Below are 22,201 nucleotides of genomic sequence, written 5' to 3'. Positions count from 1 at the left end.
CCCACTGCGTCACTCACCGGCCACGTCGCTCTCTGCACATGTGGATTTCCACGCTACTGTGGTCTTCCACACGTGACTTTATTACATACCGCACTTTATTTTTCTCTCCACGGATTCCTTGTGGACATCATCATCTTCTTAGGTCTCCTGGGCACTGCGTATCATATGCTGGAGACACCGAGTTGACCCCAGATCTTACATTAGAAGGTCAAAAGCTTCCCACCCTACAGGTGATTAGAACCAGTCCCTCCAACTATTTCCAATGCAAGAATTTGGCATCCTGAAACGATTTTATTTTATAGTCCTTATTCTGGTAATCTTATTAAATTTATACAATGTCTAATGTCCGGGCTTAAAATTTCTCAGGGAGGTTATGATCAGGATACTTACATACTATTCTCAAGTGTTAAATTTAAATCAATATATAAAGAAATTATTATTTTAAAATTTCTATCATTTGAAATACTATGGTTCTGAGAAATGTTAAAAATAGATTGAATGAAAATTAAACTCATTTAATAACCTGGAGATAGGACAATATAAACAAAGAATAGTTTTAGAGACTTCTACCAAGGCAGTTAATACCATAATAGTTGAGAGCCCAAACTTTGGTATCAAAATAATTGTGGTCTTTTCTTTTTTTAAAAGATTTTATTTATTTGACAGAAAGAGAGAGCACAAGCGCACACAAGCAGGGGGAGTGGCAGGCTTCCTGCAAGGAGCAGGGAGCCCGACTCGAGGCTCATCCCAGGACTCTGGGAGCCACCCCAGGGGTCCCCGAAGAATTGGATCTTAAACCTAATATTACTAAGTTTATTTCCGAACCTATAAAATGGGATGCAGGTGTGGCTATAAAGGAGGTCCTTGTGATGATGCAATTGTTTTGTATCTTGACTGTATTTGTGTCAATATCCTGATTATAATATTTTACTACAGATTTTCAGTATATTATCACTGGGAAAAGCTAAATAAAGGATATACAAGAACTCTTACAACTACATGTGAATCTGTAATTCTCTCCAAATAAAGAAGTCATTTGCAAATGTTGACTTAAATTTTATATTAATTTCAAAAGTATCCTATGCAATTACACATCTTCCCTAATTTCTATGAGTGAAATAAAGTGGACTACAGATTACTTTAAATTTAGCAATGACATGACCAGGAGGTGGCGCTGTTACCACATCACTGCACCATAGGAAGGCACTACTCACTTTAAAATGTCTAGAAAATGGAATACTAATTTTACCAATCAAAATTGTAAATGCTAACCCCAATTCAGTAATATTTTCAGTAAGTCTTATGTGAGGTTTGAAAAAATATAATTTTCATAAATCATTAAAAAATAAAAATATGCAAATAATCAATTTTGGGTATGGGTAACACGGATAAGGTTGCAAATGGAAAATACAAACCCATCTAACTAAGTGTATTTTCATCATGTCTGATATAGACTGTCAAACCCGTAGAAAGACAAGGAAAATTCTTACCAAATCTGGTATTAAGCTGTTATGTCACTGCACTTTTTAATACAAGTATTTCCCGCCTCACCTAATGTTACGTTTTGATAAAGGTAAAAGAACCACTCAAAGAAAATTCCTGAAATGCAGCTAGAAGAAAAGAAAAAAAAAAGCTGAGAAAGGGATCTCTTTTTTGCGAAAGCAACAAAGTTTAGAACTTTCTCATTTTGGGTTTTTAAAAACTAAAAACATTTAAAATACTTTTCAGGGAAAGAAAATTAAGTTGCGCCAGTTAATAAAGATTACTAAGATAGCCTTTATCCAATTCCATCAGTATTAGACGCTGGCTGTAGAGCAGACATGGACTCTGTTACACACAGTGGGTCTGAAAAAGAAAACCCCCAACACTGGTAATCACACGTCGACGGCCCGTCTGGGAATGGAAACGCCCTCTGCACCGGCCTTGCTCATGCCGCATGCAGTCTAACCAATAACCAGGCACGGCAAAAGCAGCCTGGACAAATCCACGTACGGTCTGAAGCCAACATATCATAGTGCTTTTGGAGACATGTTATTCTTTTGTTTTAGTGAAGCAAAATAAGCAAGCCCTTTTTTCCAAAACCAATCACCTTCCCTTGTGCAATTTTGTATCAAACTATGCCTTTCAAAGGTTACCAAATAATGAGTCTGTCCTTAAATATATAAATTCCAGTCAATTACCCGTATTTTGTACTAGTTCTATTACTTGTTCATACCAGAGCGGAACCAAGCCAAAGGAGAAGTTAAGTTAGAATTTTGAGTTTATTCTCAAGTCATTACAGTGTTCAACCAGTTTGACATTATAAAGATAACAGACGTAAAAGTAAACACTGGGAAGCACACGTACATTCCCATTCTGAAAGAAGACATTATATATACAGGAAAAAAATGCAGCAAATATTAAGGTATTCAAAGTAATTTTTTAACAATTCAGATGTGACATATTTACAAGAAAAGTATGTTTTAAAATAATTAAATAATTTTCATAGAATTATAAAAGTATTGAGATAAATATTAGGAGACCCTGATAATCACAAGAACATTTTCCTATGCTACTGAATACAAGGGTAGTTCTATAAAAAGTCCCAAAATAGAGCTAGTATTTTGCCACTATGAAATATATCAAATTACCAATACCAAAATATGCTAAAATGAACATGCAATGTAGAAGTTGTACCAAAGAAAAAAGCATGAGGCTCCTGAATATTGCAAACTGTCTATACAAGATTTCTTAGGTGTTTTCATGAAAAAGTAACTTTCATAGGAGCCATTATAATGGATACATCAGCAGAAAATGTGGTATCTACTTCAAACCTTTCCATTCTACCATTTTCCAATGTAGCTGCAAAAAAGAAAAAAAACTGAAATATAACTTTTCAAAGTATTAGCTTATGAATAAAAAAATTGAGTGGTGCACTTTACGCATTTGGATTTTTAAACTGATTCCATGATAATTCCACTATAACAGATAGTAACCTCTGGACCCCACCACTGCATAGGAAATCTCTCCCCCTCTTTCTCAAACAAGATGTCATCTTAGAAAATGCAAAGGAGAAACAGTGACACATATGAACTCAAAACAGTACAGTAAGATGGCAAAATATCATAAAAATAGCAGCATGTGAAATTCAAGACTATTTTCTTAAAGCAAATGTTTAAAACTCAACCATTAAAAATGGCACTTCAAACTGATCTATTACACAACACTTGAAACTAAGGGTTTTTAGAACGGTGCTGACATTTACGATATCCCCATGATTAAATGTATACTCAAATTTGTGTTTTACAACCTCTATATCACACAGGTAGGAGAATAAAAGCATTCTGGCATCTTGACCACGAGAGGACTATGCTACTGAAAGTTAATTTTATCCCAATGTTTAAAACCGATCACGTAGGACTTCTGAGAACATTAGTCCGACAACATTGTCCAACAAGGTGAGAAGACACAGGCGCTTGAATAGAGGTTAATCAGTGACAAAAAGGGGAGGCTGCAATCGTACGGCTAAGGGCAGTATGTCTTTACATATAAACTTGAGGTCTTTCATTGATCCAAATATAGAAATAAGAACTACTTATAAAACCTCGATATGAAAATCAGATCTCCCAGAAACTTCATACCAAATCATTTTCACTGTCTGATGCTGCAAGTCCTAAGTTTTTTCAAATCCATGTCCAAGGCACCGTTGTGTGAGTTCTAATTTCCATCCCCTGCAGCCTACAACCCTCACTAACAGGTCCAATGATAGCCTCTACTCAACACTTGCCACTCACCTTGAGATCCAGAGCATCAAAGATGGTTATCGTTTCCAAACTGTCCACATCGTAGTATAAATTTTACAGCACCACAGACATCATGATTTTAGGTATTAGTCTGACAATATCTCATTCAATAATATTAACCAGTAAGAATATGTAAATACCAAGCATCTAATAGGAACTCTAAGTAGCATTTTAAAAACAACCAAAATAATTAATAAGCATTTTTAACGTTTTAAGCTGTTAAACATTTAAATTGTCAGATTCACTAGGGAAAAATACCACACACATTTTCATCACCCGAAAGAGAGCACACAAAGCTTCAGACAGTTGATACTCAAACACTTAGGTTTTTTTCTTGCGTTCGTTCTTTTGTCTTGTTTTTTTTTAAAGAAATTACATTTAGTTTGGCCACTCCCTGGATTCTTGGTTTACCAGCTTATAAAGAGTACATCAAAGAGGCAGTATAATATATGTATTAAAAACCGTTTCATGCTCTCTCATCTTTGGCTAGAAGGGCTGAGGAGGCAGGCGAGGCTCCACGCGCTTCCGTCTCACACGTCGCTGACCGGAAGGCTCGCGTCATCCAAGTCCACCGGGTCACAGTCTTTCTCCTGAGGGCCATTTCTACTTTGAGGTTTTAGCAGAGCTTGTTCGGTCACTTTGGAAGCGGGTTCTCTTGGAGAGACAGTCTGGACCTTGAAGTTCCCTGGCTTGACCTTGGCAAGAGATTCGTAAAATCCTCGCTTCTCCACGGTAAAGCTTGAGACCAGAGAGCTGCTGCGAGAGGCTGTGGAATGTGAGGCGGCGGCGGCGGCGGCAGAGCGGAGCGCGGGCTTGGGCTCGGGAGGCCAGCCGGGAGGCTCCTGCAAAGACGAGTGCGGTCAGACGCGGCCAGACGTGAACGACAAAGTTAGTAACTCAGTGTGAGACTTTCTTCTCTGAAAAACAAACAACACGCGCACGCGCACACACGCACACACGCACGCGCGCGGAGCAGAAGCACGAGCCATGCAGCATACATGTGCAAGTTCTTTCCCAAAGCAATGCATTTTTAGGAGTGAGGTTAAAGCCATGACAGTCAACAACCATTTCCACTAAGAAACCAGTTCTGTCACCAAAGCTTTGCCACGTGAAGACTCAGCCAGCCTCCCCTGCAGTGCAGTGCTCCCACTGCAACCGAACTGTGTCTGAAAGGGGGCCCACCAGCCCTGCCATTCTATTTAAGAGAATCTTCTCAATCAACACTAGGAATCCTCCCACATATTGTAGGAAGATAAAAAAAATAAAAATGCAGACTATAAAAAGGAAAGGCCATATTTCTTTAATAAGTGGAACTCACTGTTCTTCAAACCTACGATTTTGTCTGGCAGTCTGACAAACTTCGTTTTTCATCCCTGAATTTTGCTGCAACCAGTAATAGCACAGTCTTTTCACTGTTCCTTTCATTGCATTTATTTAGTTTGGAATATGTCATACACTCATATGGTTAAAGATTTTAAAGGTAGCAAAGGGTATGTATTTAATCATTTATTAAAACTGTGGTGAAATAACTATCAGCTGTGAATCTTAATTTCAATTTGCTTCTAACTAAAGATATCCTTAATATGACCATTCCCAATGCACTGCCATACAGTTCCTGTCCTACTGCACTCACGTATGACACCAGTGGCTTTGAAAACAAAGTGCTACAAACTGACAAAACTCTACAGATTCCCAGGAGCTGGCTACATTTCACCTGAGATTTAAAATGCCATGCAATCTACAGTAATGTAGGGTTTATCCAATGTATATGCATGCATGAGTCTGCATATATTATTAGAACAAGGGTGCAGTTAAGTGGTGTAGTATAAAAAATTTCAAAATACATAAAATATAGAAGTTGAAACTTGTGGCAATTCAGTAAATTAATTTAGAAGACAGCTTAATGTGACTTTTTCAATTAGTAAGGTTCCATTTTTTTTTCATGATTTATCTTTTTCATTGTTGTTTAAATATACATATCCAACCGGATGACTGTAGTGAAATAGTTTGCGTTAGTGTTGACAAAGTCAGTTACGGTAACTGCAAAAGGCAGTTTGGTTAACTCAACTTTCTACGATCAGTTGTAAGTAGTGAGTGAGTCCGGCCCTCTAGTAAGAAGGCACGTTTGCGTGAGAGCCCACATACGTGCTGCATTCACCAGTTCTTGATGTATACCTCTGTATACAAGGATTCGACAGCCTTCTGGCCTGCCGCATCTGGAACACAGTGCAAAGCTAAGATTAGAGTTAACCTATACTGGGGAGAGGGAGGAAAAGAGAAAGTTCTGCTGACAGTTACAGCTAGAGAGTCCACTTTGCCCCCACCACAAAGCACAAAACACAAGTGCCCTTCTCCAATTTTTCCTCTTCCCAACAGACACCGTTTTTGCAGAGTCTCATACTTGGCTGCTGAAAATCAGGTCACATAAAACACAGGCAGTTACAAAATTAATACCTATGAAAGTGACTTCTAAGATATTCCAAAAAGGATATAAGGAGAGTAATTTAAGAAGTGAGAAACGTGGATTTGTATTTACTTATCTTAGTTATCACTACCAGGAAACTATGAAAAGAATTACTACCAGAAAAATACCAAAAGTGCAGAATATCTGGCATTAACAACAAATCTGTAGAAGGTAATAAAGGCTTCCATGCTACATGTTAGACTACATTCTGCAGACGAAGTGCTACATTTCAAGACACTTAAATTTTTTTTTTTCTCGGGACGCCTGGGTGGCTCAGTTGGTTAAGCGTCTGCCTTCGGCTCAGGTCATGATCCCGGGGTCCTGGGATCGAGTCCCACATCGGGCTCCTTGCTCAGTGGGGAGCCTGCTTCTCCCTCTGCCTGCCGTACCCCCTGCTTGTGCTTTCTCTCTTTGACAAATAAAATCTTTAAAAAAAATTTTTTTTCTATTCCTCAGGAGAATTTGTATTTTCGGGTGAGAGACCAGGGACCAAGGTATTCTAAAGCCAAACCTTATTCCTATGATGTTCTTGAACATGATAAATTAAAAACATTTTTCTTATTATTTCTGAAAATGTTTAACATTTCAATTTTATTATCATATTACCACAAAGACAATTATGATAGTGAAAAACAGCACGTTTTTAAATCACCCTACAAGAAAATGAAAATGAGAACATGCGATGGAAAATGTGGCTGAGAACAGGAAATCATATTAAATCAGGGTCCAGCTGCTCAAAGGTCTTAGGGCACTAGTAAGTCAAAAAAATCCTTAACTGAAATTAGAGGGAGTAGGAACCTGAGGCTTTCAGCAAACTCTGTAATGCTACCACCTCAGGTGCTTTACAGGATGAGGCCGCTTCCCACACTAAGAATCTGTCCAGTTGTAACAAATCTAGACCTAGTGACAAGTAAGAACTCCTAAAACAAAGCAAGGAAACGTTCATTCTTTAGTTGCCCTGCTTGTGCATTTGAGACAATACAATGCACAGAAAGTTATGTATACATAACACTACGAGGAAGCATTAAATTAGAAATGCATTATTTTTTTGCAAGTCCAATTGGTATGAGAGTCAACATGCAAATAAATCTCAATACAGAAAGAAACCAGAAGGATTAGGGGGAGAGGAAAGAAAAGAACTCGACAGGACGGGGGGGGGGGGGCTAGGGAGTATCACCCCAGAGAACAGGAAACATACAGAAGGTGCTGATCGGCCCGGCCCCCGCTGCGCTACGATGGCCCCAGAGACCGCTTTAATCCAGCTGTGCATGTCCTCGGGACTGTCAGCCTAAGGGAGAGAAAGGACGCCATCAGCTTGTCCTCAAATCAGCTCCTACGTCTACAAATTCAATGTATTCATTTTGGTAAATTACAGGGTCAACAACAAAATCATTCCAAGGCAATGGTTTCCAGAAAATTTTAGAAATCACTTTTTAAAGCCAGGTTTTGCAGGTAAGTTATTATAGAGACAAAAGTTGGAGACCTGATATTTTAAGATCAGACACCAAAAAGTGTCAATATCAATACTTCTGGAGAGAAAACGAGAGGAAGAAGTCAAAGTCAAACCTCGTTTTGCTCTATCTACCGCTATATTGTCTGAATCTATTACAAGAGTATTTATGTAATTGTGTAGTTAAAAAACATTTTGACATCATTTTATATATTATTTTTCTAGAAATCTTTTCTAGTACTAACTAAATACTGAAAGAAATACTGGTAGTCATATTCCAAAGTATCATATTCCTTGATAGGACCTTGCCTTCCAATGTGAATTTAAAACTTTACTATGACTTTAAATCCAATTAAACAGGACCTAAGAGGGGTGTAGAGATACTGCCCTTTACTTGTGTTCAAAGATTTTAAGTTACGTCATGTTCTTTCGAACCAATGATTATAACAAGGACTTTTAAAGGAAAAACTCAAAGCAGGCAAAGGTAAAGCACAAATCTAGAAATAAATTTGGCAAAAAAGGGGGTCTAAAAAGGTTTATGCTCTGACAGTTATTCCTGATCTAGAAACTAAAGAAGAAATCCAGGCAAACTTAAGCACAAAAATGTTCACCACATTGTTAATCATAGTAAATGTACAAAAACTATGTGAATAATCAGTTACAGAGGAGCAGAGAAACAGTTTAACTGCAGAGCATTCAAACACTAGAGTACGGTGCAGTTGTAAAAGTTTTTACAGAATTTTTAATGATGTGGGGAAAAAAGACTGTAATATATTCAACAGAATATATCCCTGTGTACTTCATATGACCCCACTTGTTATAAAAATATATGCTTTTAAAAAGGCACTAAAATAAGAATGGTTTCCTGAATGTGGGATTTAGTATGTGTTATACCCTTTTCTTCATATTTTTCTATATTTTCCAAATTGTATGCAATAATCATATGCAACTTTCATAAAACAAATGTTCTTTAAAAAAAACCTTTCACTCTAATTTGCTGCATAAGTAAAAAGTGTATTTTAAACTTAAATACAGGATGCCTATCTACCACCAGTGTGATCTATTTTTATTATGGGTATTTTAGACTCCGTTTCTAAAATTACCAAAAATGATACAATCAAAATTCTAAAATATGTGCAAAAATAATCCAAATTGAAAGTTAGCATCTAAGTTAAAACAGCATTTCCCTTCCCACAAATACTACTTAATTCTATTCTGCCAGTTCAGAACAAAGAGTACCCCTATTTGCTGAACATATGACCTACCAATAATTTTATATATAACATTTTTTTAAGTTGCGAATTACAGTTGTCATGTTTTTCTTTTCTTATTCACATAAGCAACAAGTTTATTTATCTTTATTTCACCTCTAAAATTATTAATCTCTTGGTAGGAGGATCTATAATCTCTAAAGAAGTATCTCACCTGCACATAGAAAGTTCGAGACGATGTTACAATTTCAAAGAGATTGTCCCTCATCATTATGTCACTGTCAACAAAAACAAACGTCCAATTGCACGTAAGTAGCAGTTATTGGATAGTGTTTCTTTCACTTCTTTATCTAGCACCAAATATATGTCAACAAGAAAATAAATAGAGATAAAATACTGGTGTAATCTAGCAAAACCAAATTAGCATCTTTTTCAATTTATTCTTGTACTAAATTTTATATATTTTATATAGTTATATACATTTTTAAAAAAGATTCATATAAGAAGTGTAAAATTCAAAGTTTTCAACTGCTAATAAATCAGTCTGCTCAAAGAAACACTGACACAGTTAACACATTTTCTTATAAAGCCCTATTCTGTAGCAACTTCCAAATACTAAAATTAGTAATATGTCAATCTGTCAAATATGTTAGAAGTTGTTCATATTAAAAATTTTCCTTCCTATTAATAAGCCTAGGGATTGTTTCTTAACTTTTAGTTTTCAAATGAAACAAAAAATATCTCAATACTTTAATCTGAGGATTTTGTAAGTTCGAGCATATCCCAACTATGAAGAGTTAAAAATAACACTAGAAATAACACAGAAAGATATCATCTGCACACATCAATCAAACTAAGGCACTGCTGAGTATTAGTAAGTTGTGCCAGGCACTAAGTGAGAGCTGGTGCTTACCTCTGCTTACATTCCTGGACTTTATGAACCTCTTTAAGTGGTATTACACGGAGGGGTTCTTTTTCCTGGCAAAAAAGCAACAGGTACATGAGGTATATTCTTAAAATCCTTTTTAAGATTTAGTTGTCTTACTTGGAGATCTGTATGAAAACTGTGCTTCTCTCTTGAAGCACATCTAAAACCTATATCTACCTTCCTGAACCATCCAACGTCAGAATAGCTCAGATACTAGACCAGAGTAGCAAACACCCAGCTTCTCTGAATTACATTTCTCATTTAAAGAATATCACTTTTATATGAATACATTATTTTAACAAGCACAATTTATTGAACATTTACTAAGTGCCAGGGCATCTGCTAGTTCTTAAACATATTACCTCACGTAAACTTTCCACAACCCCACAATGTATGCACCACTATTCACCTGAGGAAACTAAGCCTCACACATTAAGTACCTCATTTAAGATTACAAAACTAGATACAAGACACAACTAGTTCCGAATAGCATAGTTATCCTATGCATTCCATGAAATACTGTATGCCGTATTTCACTGAATATCACACCGTAAGATTAAGACACACCATTATCTGATGCAGCACTAAGAAAAAACTAAACCATGCCAGAACACTTTAAAAAAAAAAAAATTACAGATCTTTAAGTTTTACAAAATAGTTCATTCTAAAATAATTTTAGGGCGCCTGAGTGGCTCAGTCGTTAAGTGTCTGCCTTCAGCTCAGGTCATGATCCCAGGGTCCTGGGATCGAGCCCCGCATCGGGCTCCCTGCTCAGCAGGAGGCCTGCTTCTCCCTCTGCCACTCCCCCTGCTTGTGTTCCTGCTCTCGCTATCTCTCTGTCAAATAAATAAATAAAATCTTAGGAAAAAAAATTAAAATAATTTTAGACTATAAAAGGCTTACAAAAATAGTATAAAGAATTTCTGTGTACGTTGTACCCTGTTTTCCAAGATGTTAAAATTTTACGTTTGCTACACCATTCTGTTTGTGTTCATATATGTGACTATGGTGTGTGTGTATATACCTTTCCTGAAACGTCTGAAGGCAAGTCATAGATAGGATGCACTTTACTACTAAATACTTTAGTGCATATTTCCTAAAACAAGAACGTTCTCTTCTATAACCCCGGTACAATTACGAGACTCCATACTGCTGCAATACTGTTATCTAATCTATAGACCATCTTCAGAGCTCATTAACTGCCCAGCAGTATCCTTGACAGAAACAGGAAAACTATGGCTTTTCTGCTCCAGGGTTCAATTTGAATCAGACCTTGTATTTAGCGGTCATGTCTCTTCGTGTCCTTGACCGTGGAAGAGTTCTGCTGTCTTTTTTTCTCTTTCACAACCGTTAGAGTTTTCCAGAGTCCAGGCCAGTTATATTGTACAATGTCGCTTGATTTGGACTTGTCTGATGTTAACCATGCTTGGATTCAAGCTGGACAGTTTTGGCGGGAAACCACAGATGAGCTATGTTCTTCTCATCCCATCATTCTCAGGGAGTTCATGAGAGTGGTGTGTCCCATTACGAGGACATTAACCCTCATGTCTTACTGTCATGTTTGCCAGTAACTAGAAAGTTACCCTCTTCTCCTTTGTTGTTATTATCTTGTGGGAAGATACTTGGAGCCTATGGAATACCCAGTTTCCCTTCATTGTTTTGCCCATTAGTTTTATCAAACTTGGAGGATTCTTGCCTGAAACCATTACTGTAGTAGCTGCCGAATGATGATTTTTTTTTCCTAACCCCATCAATTCATCTACATATATTAGCTGGAATTTTGCTCTAAGGAAATGCTTTTCCTTCCATTTACTTCTTTGATTCTCTGGGTTGTAATCCATTACTATCATTATTTAGTTAGGTGCTCAAATTGTATGAGTTTTGGGCACTGGGAGCCCCTGCAAGCTGGGTTTGCGTCCTTTTGTCATGTCCCCATCATTCTCTGAGCCACTTCCTTATTTTCTGTCACAACTAGCTCTTCCGGGCTCAGCTCGTCCTATCCCTGCCCCACCTCTGAAATGTGCCATCTCTCCAAGGTTCCACATTCCTTTTGTTAGAGAATAGCATTTATACTTGTTTTGGGGGGAGAGGACAGCCCATCTCTTCACTCAACCATGGCTTTGTCATGATAGATGAGAAGTAATATTTCTGTGAGGTTTTAACTTGTGCTGCTCTAATTACGAGTGATGTTGAATATCTTATATATGTTTAAAGGCCATTTAAATTTCTTTGTAAATGAACTGTCTATTCATGTCTTTTACTCCTTTTTCTACCAGATATTTTCCCCGTTGGTTTTCTCTCTCTGTAAACTTTGAGCCAACCACAAACTTAGACAAAGGCTGAAAACACAGCACAAAGACCTAACTTTCCCGAATCATTTCAGAGTGAGTTGCTGACCTGGCCCCCACTGCCCTTCAATTTAGAGAGTATTTCCCACAAAGACATCCTCTTATCACAATACAACCATCGAAATCAGGAGAGTGTCCCCCATATGTCCTTTATTAAAAAGAATTCAGTTCAGAATCACAGACTGCATTTAACTCATCGTATCTTTCTTTTCCTCAGTCATTCTGTCCTTGACTCCCACAATCTTGACTCTACTGAAGGCTCCAGGGCAGTTACTCTGGAGAACATCCCTGATTTGGGTGTGTCTGATCCTCCCTGAAGATTAGATTCAGGTTAGGCATCTTTGGCAGGAACATCACAGAAATGGGGCAACAACCTTCTCAAGCTATCCTGTCAGGTGGTAAATAATTTTAATTCATCTCACCACTGTTGAAGTCCACTCTAACCATCTGATCACCTGATTAGAGTGGTATCTGACAGCGGTAATTCTATCACTGTAAAGTTGCTATTTCCCTTTTTGTACTTAATGTGTATTTTGTAGACAGGGACTTTGAAGCTTTGTGATCTCTGGTTCCTCATCACACATACGTATGTACACTCATGCATTCACTCATTTATATCTATGTGGGTTCATGGATTCCTACTATTCAAAGGGCAATAATCTGTTACCATCATTACTTATTTTGATACTCAAAATGCCCCCAATATGGTAAGGTGGAATGTTTTCAAGTTGGATTCTGGGTCCTTCTGACATGTCCCTAGCATTCTATGAGCACTTGTTTTCTGATATAAGACATCCCAGGCTTAGTTTCTGATCATTTCTCCTGTCTCAAGCTTTGGAATCTTGCCATTTCTCCACAAGCCTAGGTTTCTTTCAGGGGAAAATGGTGGTTTTTTTTCAGTTGCACAGAGCTACAAAGTATATTAGATGCATATATATGTAAGCACATGAATACATTTTTAATTCTATATCTATCTGTATATGTTAAATGTTCACATCAATTCCAATCTAATATAAAAGTTTTCTCCTTTTCCATATTTATTATTCCCTTTGACAGAAACTTGGCTTTTAATATATTTCCTTATTTTATTAATAAGTACATATGTCAACATTCTCCCATCTCTGCCATCACCCTCTTCCCAGTGTGGATGTGCTCTTCTCCCTCTTCCATGTTGGGCTAATGCCCCAAGAGGACGGCCTCCTCATCCTTCTTGGGCTCTGAGTGCCCACACCAGGCCACTGTGGCTCCTCTGCCCCTGGCCCACCACATGAACACCTACACTGATCTGCCTCAGCTAGAAACTGTAGGTCTGAACTGTTTGGGACTGATGGGAGGAAAAGAGGGCAGACAGTAAGGAAGGACCCCCTCAATTTTTAAGATTCTTTAGGGATATTAATGTTTTCTCCCTGATATATATTACAAATATTTTCTCCAGTTTTTCAATTGTGCACTTAAATCCTTCATACCTACTAAAAAAGCTTTTAACACCTCATCTTTTAAAAATACATACTAAAATAATTAGAGAAAATACTATGTCTAGGATTTACTTCAAAATATGAAGGGAGAGTGGGTGGTGGTACCTAAGAAACAAAACTAGCCATGTGTTGATAATTATAAAATCTGGGTGAAGAATATATAGGGGTTCAGAATACTATCTATTTTTTGTTTAAACTTTTAGATGATCAAAAGGTTTTATAAAAGAGCCCTTTTACACGCTAAGCATCAATTTTTATCATCTATCGTTCTTGAGCCTATGTAGGTACATAAGCAAAATTAACTGGCTAAGGTTTTTTAAAACTTCACATTTGGATTTCAGCTCTTCTCAATCAGTTTTTGACTCAGAGCCATCAATGTCAACCTTTCTCACTCCATACCATTCTCTGTGTCTTTAAGAGAACTGGGGATGCAGCATTTCTTAAGAACGCCCCACTGTATCCCTGAGATCGTCTTCAGAGCCGTCAGCACCCTCTCTGCAGGATCTGGTGCTGGTGTTTTGCAGACCTTACCCAAGGGGCTGTGCGCACGCGAGCAATGCCAACTGCCACACAGCTGCTGCCCGACCGCCCCACCCCCCGCCCCCGCAACTCGAAGACACCCTGAGATTTCAGAAATGTTAAATGTGGGGGAAATGCACACCTTAGTGATGGATTAAAGTAAATAATTATAAAAATATTTAGATTCCAGCCTTATCTGTGCTCATTATAAATGCTTAACACATTCCTACGTACGCATGGCATCATTTCCCTCCCTCATCTGTTAGTTCAGTATTCTTTCATCTCAAATTTTATAGCATCATGTCTACATGCAGGTTTTCAAAATTCAGTAAATGTTTCCTAATAATAGTTCTTAGTCTCGTTACCTCTTCCCAAGAGTACTGCCATTAATTAAAAGCAATGAATCAACCTACTAACCACGTGCACGTGTAGCCTTCTGAGACACCAAGTCTGATACTTTTTGAGCCAAGTAACTACTACTTCCAGTTGAGGCTCTTACAATCTGACGTCTGAGCAAGGCTAAATACCCATGTTAAAATGGCTATTCTTGCTATGCTATGCCAATTTTCATTCATTCAAAAACACTTATTATCTACCAAGTACCAGGTGCTGTGTTCATAAAAAGAAATAAAAGATCTTTGCTCTCAAGAAGCTCACATAAGTAACTGGTAAAGACAAGTATGCATACAATTACAAAACACAGCGGGAGGTATTATGATAGACGTGGGCAGCGGGCACCATGGTGTGTAAGGAGAAGGCACTTAATCTAGAGTCTGGAAAGCTTCCCAGAAGAACAGACACCTAAGATGAACCTCAAAATATTCCTTTCCTATTCTCTAGTAGTCTCCTGTCCAATACAGTACCACTAGCTATGTGTAACTATTTAAATTAAAAACATACTAAAAACAATCCGTATTAATTTTAGAATTAAATAAAGTCAGGTTCCTCTGTCATACTAGCCGTATTTCAAGCATTCACCAGCCACATGTAGCCAGTAAACCTGGCCAATGCAGATATAGACCATTTCCATCAGTGTAGAAAGTTCTATCGGAGAGTGCTGTTCTGGTGCCTTCATTCAAATAAAGTATATGATCCCCATGCAAAGGTCCCATAAAACAGGAACAGCCAGGACAGACATGTAAGGTTTAAAAAAGCATCCAAATTATCCAACAATCTGTTGCAGAACTCAGGCGTGAGAAGAATATTTTAAATAAGGACATTACTCAAACAAGTAAAAGAGAAAATTTCAATCTTTGGTTCCACCTTCAGATAGGATAAAAAGGTCTTATATGAGGAAACTTAAAAAGTCAATCTGAAACAGGAAAAAAAAATATCAAGAGAGGGCAGAGAAAAAAAAGTAGAAATACAGAGTTAAAATGTTGACTTTGAGAGTCTTAATTCTTCTTACAATCTCCTCCCACCCCCCTTTAGAGGAAATCTGTAGACTAAGGAGTTCTGATATTTTTAAGTCTTTCAAGGTGAAATGCCTTTGAAGATATGATCTTTTTATTTAAGATGTATTTACAAAATTACCATTAAAACATCACAACCAAATAAACTGAACTGTATGTACCTCTCAAAACCAGAATTATTTTAAAAATAGAAAACAGGACAAGAAACTACACACACACACTAAAATCACCACAGTGTTAACACTCTTCTCAAACATTTTAAGGCAACATTTATGACAGAGCAACATACCAGTTCAGATTTGAAGTAGCCTATTGTGTTTTCATCCAATTGAAAATATCTTCTCTTCCAGTTTTTCATCTACCAGAGATGAACACAGACATAAGACTTCTATTTCTAAGAATGTCAAATGTTAACAGCCGCTTAATTATTCTGATATGAGCCCACAATCAGAAATGTCAAGCACTGAAAAACTTCACACCCTCCCTTGATGAGGAGATACATGAAACTTCATCTCTTTTGCTACTCAGGTCTTGAACTCCTAAGTCAACTTTGGTGGCTGGCTTTCAGCTTGTATCCTATAATTTATAATATGGTTTCATATTTTTAATGCTCTAAAAGTAAAAAAACAAAAAAAAAAGCAGTTCCCCATCCCCCAACCCCACAAAGTAAATGCCATCAAGAGTTCAAGAGCAAGCACAGGAAATGTTATTAAACCACATTAAGTTCTGTAAGATCTGTAAAACGAAAGAATCTTTCTTCAGGTACTTTATACTTAGTAGTAAAGCATCAAAAATTTAGTAAGGTGAACCTACTTTGTACAAATATTTTTTGTCACTGAAATACAGTTTTTGTGAAAGCACTCCAGTATCTCTAAGGGTTGTTATTTGGACTTGGGAGTAAAACAAAGAAATGTCTCCCTAAAAGCCCTAATTAACACAAGTGAGTCACTGCCTGATGAGACTTCTGACTTTACCCGTAGGCCTGCTACCATGAGACTCTCAGCCTTCCCCTTCATTTCCCCAGCTTAAAGGTTAAAAGGCAAGAACTTTTCCATGGCTGACCTAAGCTAATGAGTTGCCAGAAAGTGATGTGAAGTCAAAGAGAACTGCCAGTAGGGTCTGAAGTACTTATTTCTTTACTCAGAGAATTTTTTTTTTAATTTTCAAACTTTAAAGTTTATTTTCTCATGAAATTCTAACGATTTGGTTCACATAGAGTGACAAACTTTGGAAAAGTACTTCGGAACCTCAGAAATACTGGTCAATTTACTTGCTCTTCCTACAGTGTCCCACCATGGGTCCGGCTGGATGAGAGGATGTGGCCAACCCGGAACAGTCTTACTGAGGACCAGGTGCTGTGCTAATACTATCTTAATTTACATCTTCCAAAAAAAAAAAAAAAAATCTCCAGATGGTAGGTTTTATAACCTAATTTTCCTAAAAAGAAACTGAGAGACTGAGAGGTTAAATAAGAAGCTCAAGGTCACAGAGAATTCAACTGAGGTCAGCCCAACACCAAATGGAGTGAGTGAGCCTTCCCCCACCCCACACCCCTGCCCCCTCTTTTCCTGACAACACCCTGCTAGAGCTCTCGTTCTCTGACCCACTCCCAAGGGAGGAAAAATCAATAGGAAAGCCTTCTGGGATAAACTGTTAGGAAAGCTCATTTAAAGTTAAAGGTCAGTGGTAATAAGCATTAGCTTATCCAGCCACTCACAGACCAATAAAATAACAGCACTGAGTTATGAACACAGAGTCATCCCTATTCTATCTCCTGACTGCTCAGCACACTGGTCTCTCATTTTGGGTCTTTCAAAAAACAAAGCAAATGACTGGTATGTTAGAGTGCTAGCGGAGACGCATTTTCCATCATGACTGTACATACCGTTACGGTACTCACCACTGCTCCTTGCTTTACACAATATCCAGCTTTGATGACTGCACCGTCTGGGGGTGGTTTAGGAGTAAAGTAGGGGAGATGGCTTTGTGACCGTTTCAAATTATTTCTGTCAATACTTTCACCACATTCATTTACCTCTTCTTTCTAAAATGAAGCAAATAAAGAAATTCTTTTCCTGCTTGTTTAGCTTCAAAGCACAGTTGTATTTCCTGTTGTCATTCTAATAAAAAAAATCTTAAAATCTTAGTTCAGTTAGGAACACAAATTTTGAAGAGTTTCCTAAATAATTTGAGATACTTAATCATTAACACTCACATCAATGATAAAACCATAGATTTCTATTTCTCTTGTTTTGCCCCCAGTGCTTTTTTTGGGGGGGTGGGGTAGAGGGTGAAGGGGGTGAACTTTTGATTTTGAAATAATTATATATTCACTAATACAGAAAGTTGTAAAAAAAAAAAAAATGTACAGAAGGTCCTATGTACCCTTCAACCAGTTCCCCCAACAGGGAAACTGTATAACTACACTACATTATCAAAACTGACACTGGAACATCCCACAAGGCTTATCCAGATTTCATCGGTTTTACAGGCACTCATTTGTCTCTGTGTCTGGATCATTCTATGCAATTCTGTCACATGCAGCTTTGTGTAAAACCACCACCACAACAACATACAGAAGTGTTCATCATTATAAGGCTCCCTTGGGCTACCCCTTTAGAGTCGCTATGCCCAAACCCCTGGAAACCCCTAATTTGTTCTCCATCTTGATTATTCTGATATTCAGGCAATGTGATATAAATGGATCCTACAGTACGTGACCTTATGAGATCAGCATCATTCTCGGGAGGCTCATCCAGGCAGCTCCCTGTATCACTAGTCTGTCCCTTCCTCCTGCTGAGTAGCACTCCATGGTCTGGACATACCATGGGCTGTTTAACCTTTTGCCTATTAAAGGGCATTTGAGTTGTTCCGTGTTTTGGACCATTAGGAATAAAAGTGCTATGAACATTCGTGTACAGATTTATGTAAACTAAGTCTCCGTTTCTCTGGGAGCAAAGCCTAGGAGTATATATGCTGGGTTGTATAATAATCCCAAGTTTAATTTAATAAAAAACTGCCGTATTGTTTTTCAGAGTGGCCATACTTGTACATGCCCACCAGCAGTGTACGAGTGATGCAGTTTCTCCTCATCCTTGTCAGCAGTCAGCATTTGTGTTATTTTCTGAGTCATTCTGAGAGGTGTGCGGTAATATCTCATTGCAGTCTTAATTTGCATTTCCCTACTTACCAATGACAGTGAGCAGCCTTTCTAGAGCCTCTCTGCCACATGTGTATCTTTTATCTTTTGGTGAAATCTTTGTTCATGAATTCTGCCCATTTCCTAATTGGATTATTTTTTCACTGCTGAGTTTTGATAGTTCCTTATATGTTCTAGATACAAGTGCCTTGTTGAATATGTGGTTTGCAAATATTTCCTCTTAGTGTGTAGCTTTTCCTTTCATCCTCTTAACATTTTCAATTTTGATGAGGTCCAATTTATCAATTTTTCCTTTTATGGACTATGGTTTTGATGTCAAGTCTAAAAACTCTTTGCCGGCAGATTTTCTCCTTGCTCTTAGAATCTAAAAGTTCTGCAGGGTTTGTTTGTTTTGTTTTGTTTTGTTTTGTTTTTTACCTGCCAAATCCAGTACTTTTAAAAAAAGATCTAACTACACTCATGTTTTCATGGTCCCCAAAGCACTGGCTTCTGATTATTTATAACATGCAATATATTATAATCCAGAATCCCACAAATCAACCAAACATGTATTTTGAAGAACTCCTAAATTTCAAGAGAAAAACTAATACTCCAGTTTTATCTTGAGGAATTTTCAACCTGTTATACATTTAGACAGGTCAACAGCATGAATTATGTACTTAAATTCTGTAATTCCAGCACGTAACTGCTACTAACCCAATAGTAACTGAAAAAATTAATCAAGCAAATGAGATTTGTCATTTTCTTGATAATATAGCAATTAAATGCTTTTATAATGAGTAAATACTTCTTTATAAATTTAAAAAGCTACATTACAAAATGACAAAGTAAAAAAAATTCTTTGGGATCTTTTTAATATGGCAGCTGCTATGGAATCTTAGAACCTACTGAATAATCTACACCAAAATTAAAACACAATGAAACCTTAATTCTGTATAAAATTAAAACAGCTAGAGATACAAACTACTATCTTAATATAATTATAGACAAGCTGACTTACCGCTTATATCAGCATAAGACGTAAGACAGGTGAAAGCAGCTTAGTCTAGTTCTAACTTAACCAGACGTCTTACAGGTTAAAATCATTACTTTTTTTAAAAAGTGTACACACACACACACACACACACACTACTAGCTTATACTTTTATCCAACTCTGGTGAAAAAAGTAAGCTCCCACTAGAGCATGGATTTTTTTTGTTCATTAATATACCCTTCATTTAGAATACAGAAAGCACTAATTAGTTAATTAATGTGTTAAGATTCTCCGCTATCACCCTTCCCTGACAGAAGACCTGAAAAATATGGTGCATAAAACGATTTAAAAGATTAATAAAGTGCCAAAGGCCTCTCAGTCCAAACAGTCATACAGACAAGGAAAGTGCCCAACACGGGCAACAGGAATCCCATTACCTCAAGACCCACAGTTTCTCAATAGCTGGTAATTCAATTTGCACTACAAACTCATTCACTCAATAGCAACACGAGAAATTTAGGCTTATTCAAAAGTTTTCATTTCATTCAAAATTTTTTTATAAATTTATATTTTTCATAACACCTAAATAAGATATGACTTAGCAGATTAGCACTTTTGTGATAGAACAGAGTCAAAATTCCAGTTCTCTGTGTGGCTCACCTAGGTCAGGTTGCAGAAAAACAGGTTTAAAAAATTACACATATTTGCAAACTCTTTCATTTGGCATTTTATTCTAGGACTTTATCCTTTACAAAACTATTCTCCATGTCTCTAAAGTTTATGCTACAAGAATTTCATCACAGCATTTATGGATGATGGGAAAATATATACCTATTGGTCTCTGCCCTGGTTCCAGGCACACAGCTCCTAAGGCCCTTGTAAATTCCTAAATGATAAGCACTAGGGGCATCTCTTGTTCTAATTCAGTGACTCTGGGTGGGCTCCTGGGTGCGGGCTAGTCACCAGAAAGACCAAGTCATGACTAGAAGCTTGGGACTTTCAGCCCCACCTGCCATTCTCCAGAGAGAGGAGAGGGGCTGGAAACAGAGTTGATCATGCCTATATGATGAAGCCTCTATAAGAATCCCAAAAGTACAGGGTTCAGAGAGCTTCTGGGTTGGTGAACACTTGGGAGGTTCTGGGAGAGTCCCAGAGAGGACACAGAACTTTCACGCCCTTCTGGATGTTCATGTGCATCTTTTATTATATCCTTTTATAACAAACCAGTAAGTAGCAAATAAACGGTTTTCTTCTGTTCTGGGAGCCACTCAAGCAAATTAATCAAATCTGAGGACGAAGTCATGGGAACCTCCAATTTACAGCCCATCGGTCAGAAGCACAGGTAACGACCTGGACTTTCAACTGGCATGTGAAGGGATGTAGGGGCAGTCTTGGAGGACAGAGCCCTTAACCTGTGGGATCCAGGCTGTCAGAATTGACTTAAACTGTAGGACACCCAGCTAGTGTCACAGAACCCCACACCTCTGATGTGAGCAGCATGTGAGTGTGGTAGTGTAGGGGAAGAAGAGTGGGTTTTTCCTACTCATACTGTTTACAAAAGGAAAAGGAACTCTGTCCAACAACAGAGGATTTATAAACTATGGTAAATTCATGGCAAAATGACTAGTCATTAAAAATGATGTAGATTAATTTTTAATGACTTGGAAAATGTTTGCGATATAAGTGAAAAAAGCTGTTTACAAAGTATCTCCATTTCTGGGGACAAAGTATAAAGAAGAAAGGCTCAGAGAAAACGTGAAAAGTCTTAAGTGTGTGTATCTATGATTTCCAAATGTTTCATAATAAACACATACTTTTGAAATAAGAAACAAATAGAAAGTTTTTAAAATTAATTAACTACTGTATTAATTCAGTATAGATGTTCTATTTTATAACAGAAAAATCATTACACAGTAGGTAAACCATCACACAGTAGAATAACCAATGTATTACCTGAGTTGGGGTAATGATGGGCACGCCCCCAACAATGTCAGTTCTGTAAGACACTTGCTTCTTCCCACATTCACTCTGGCGACTTAGGTTATCAGAATGAGGCTGTGAGTCTGACTGCTTTGGTACCTAAAATAATACGTAAATGAATCATTTTGCAACCAGCATTATTTAGGAGACCCTCTTTTATCACAGAATATCCACCTAATCGTCCACTTATATATATATAACTGACATACATAAAAATTATGTATAATGTGTGTGTACCCCTTTGAGTTCTCACACTAATGTTTCTGTTTCAGTAATACTTTACAATACAGCCACCATTTACTAAGTGTTTACTTGGGCAGGTACTACTTCATACCTTCTCCCACTTAATCCTCTGATCAACCCTATGTGTACGGTGGTATCTCCACTCTTGCAATGAGAAAACAGAGGCTCAGAGGCATGAAGAAATGTAGATTTAGGTCCTGACTGTACCATGTTCTATTTAAGTTCGTGTAACTCTCTTCTACACTCAACCACTAT

General features: G+C 37.5%; 1 protein-coding gene across 12 annotated transcripts in view; it reads right to left on the bottom strand.

The window, feature by feature from the left end:
• Positions 1 to 2,065: 2,065 nt before the first annotated feature.
• The window catches only part of PLEKHA1 (pleckstrin homology domain containing A1), a 61,159-nt gene continuing 41,023 nt past the window's right edge, over positions 2,066 to 22,201 (bottom strand). For 5 of the 12 annotated variants that reach the window (XM_032423050.1, XM_032423046.1, XM_032423049.1 and 2 more), the window contains 7 exons: positions 21,677 to 21,802; positions 17,475 to 17,633; positions 15,879 to 15,947; positions 9,821 to 9,885; positions 9,122 to 9,185; positions 7,445 to 7,534; positions 2,072 to 4,624 (listed from right to left, as the gene is read on the bottom strand). In XM_032423050.1, coding sequence (XP_032278941.1) covers positions 4,313 to 4,624; positions 7,445 to 7,534; positions 9,122 to 9,185; positions 9,821 to 9,885; positions 15,879 to 15,947; positions 17,475 to 17,633; positions 21,677 to 21,802 — 885 coding nt within the window. In that variant the 3' untranslated portion in view covers positions 2,072 to 4,312. Of the gene's footprint in view, positions 4,625 to 5,927; positions 5,999 to 7,444; positions 7,535 to 9,121; positions 9,186 to 9,820; positions 9,886 to 15,878; positions 15,948 to 17,474; positions 17,634 to 21,676; positions 21,803 to 22,201 lie in introns of all 12 variants that reach the window. The other 7 variants (XM_032423053.1, XM_032423055.1, XM_032423054.1 and 4 more) reach the window with 7 other exon arrangements.

This window comes from Phoca vitulina, unplaced genomic scaffold (genome assembly GCF_004348235.1).
Source record: "Phoca vitulina isolate PV1807 unplaced genomic scaffold, GSC_HSeal_1.0 scaffold28, whole genome shotgun sequence".
In the NCBI taxonomy this organism is placed as follows: domain Eukaryota; kingdom Metazoa; phylum Chordata; class Mammalia; order Carnivora; family Phocidae; genus Phoca; species Phoca vitulina.
The sequence above is the reverse complement of the archived record's forward strand: the minus strand, read 5'-3'. Positions and strand labels throughout refer to the sequence as shown.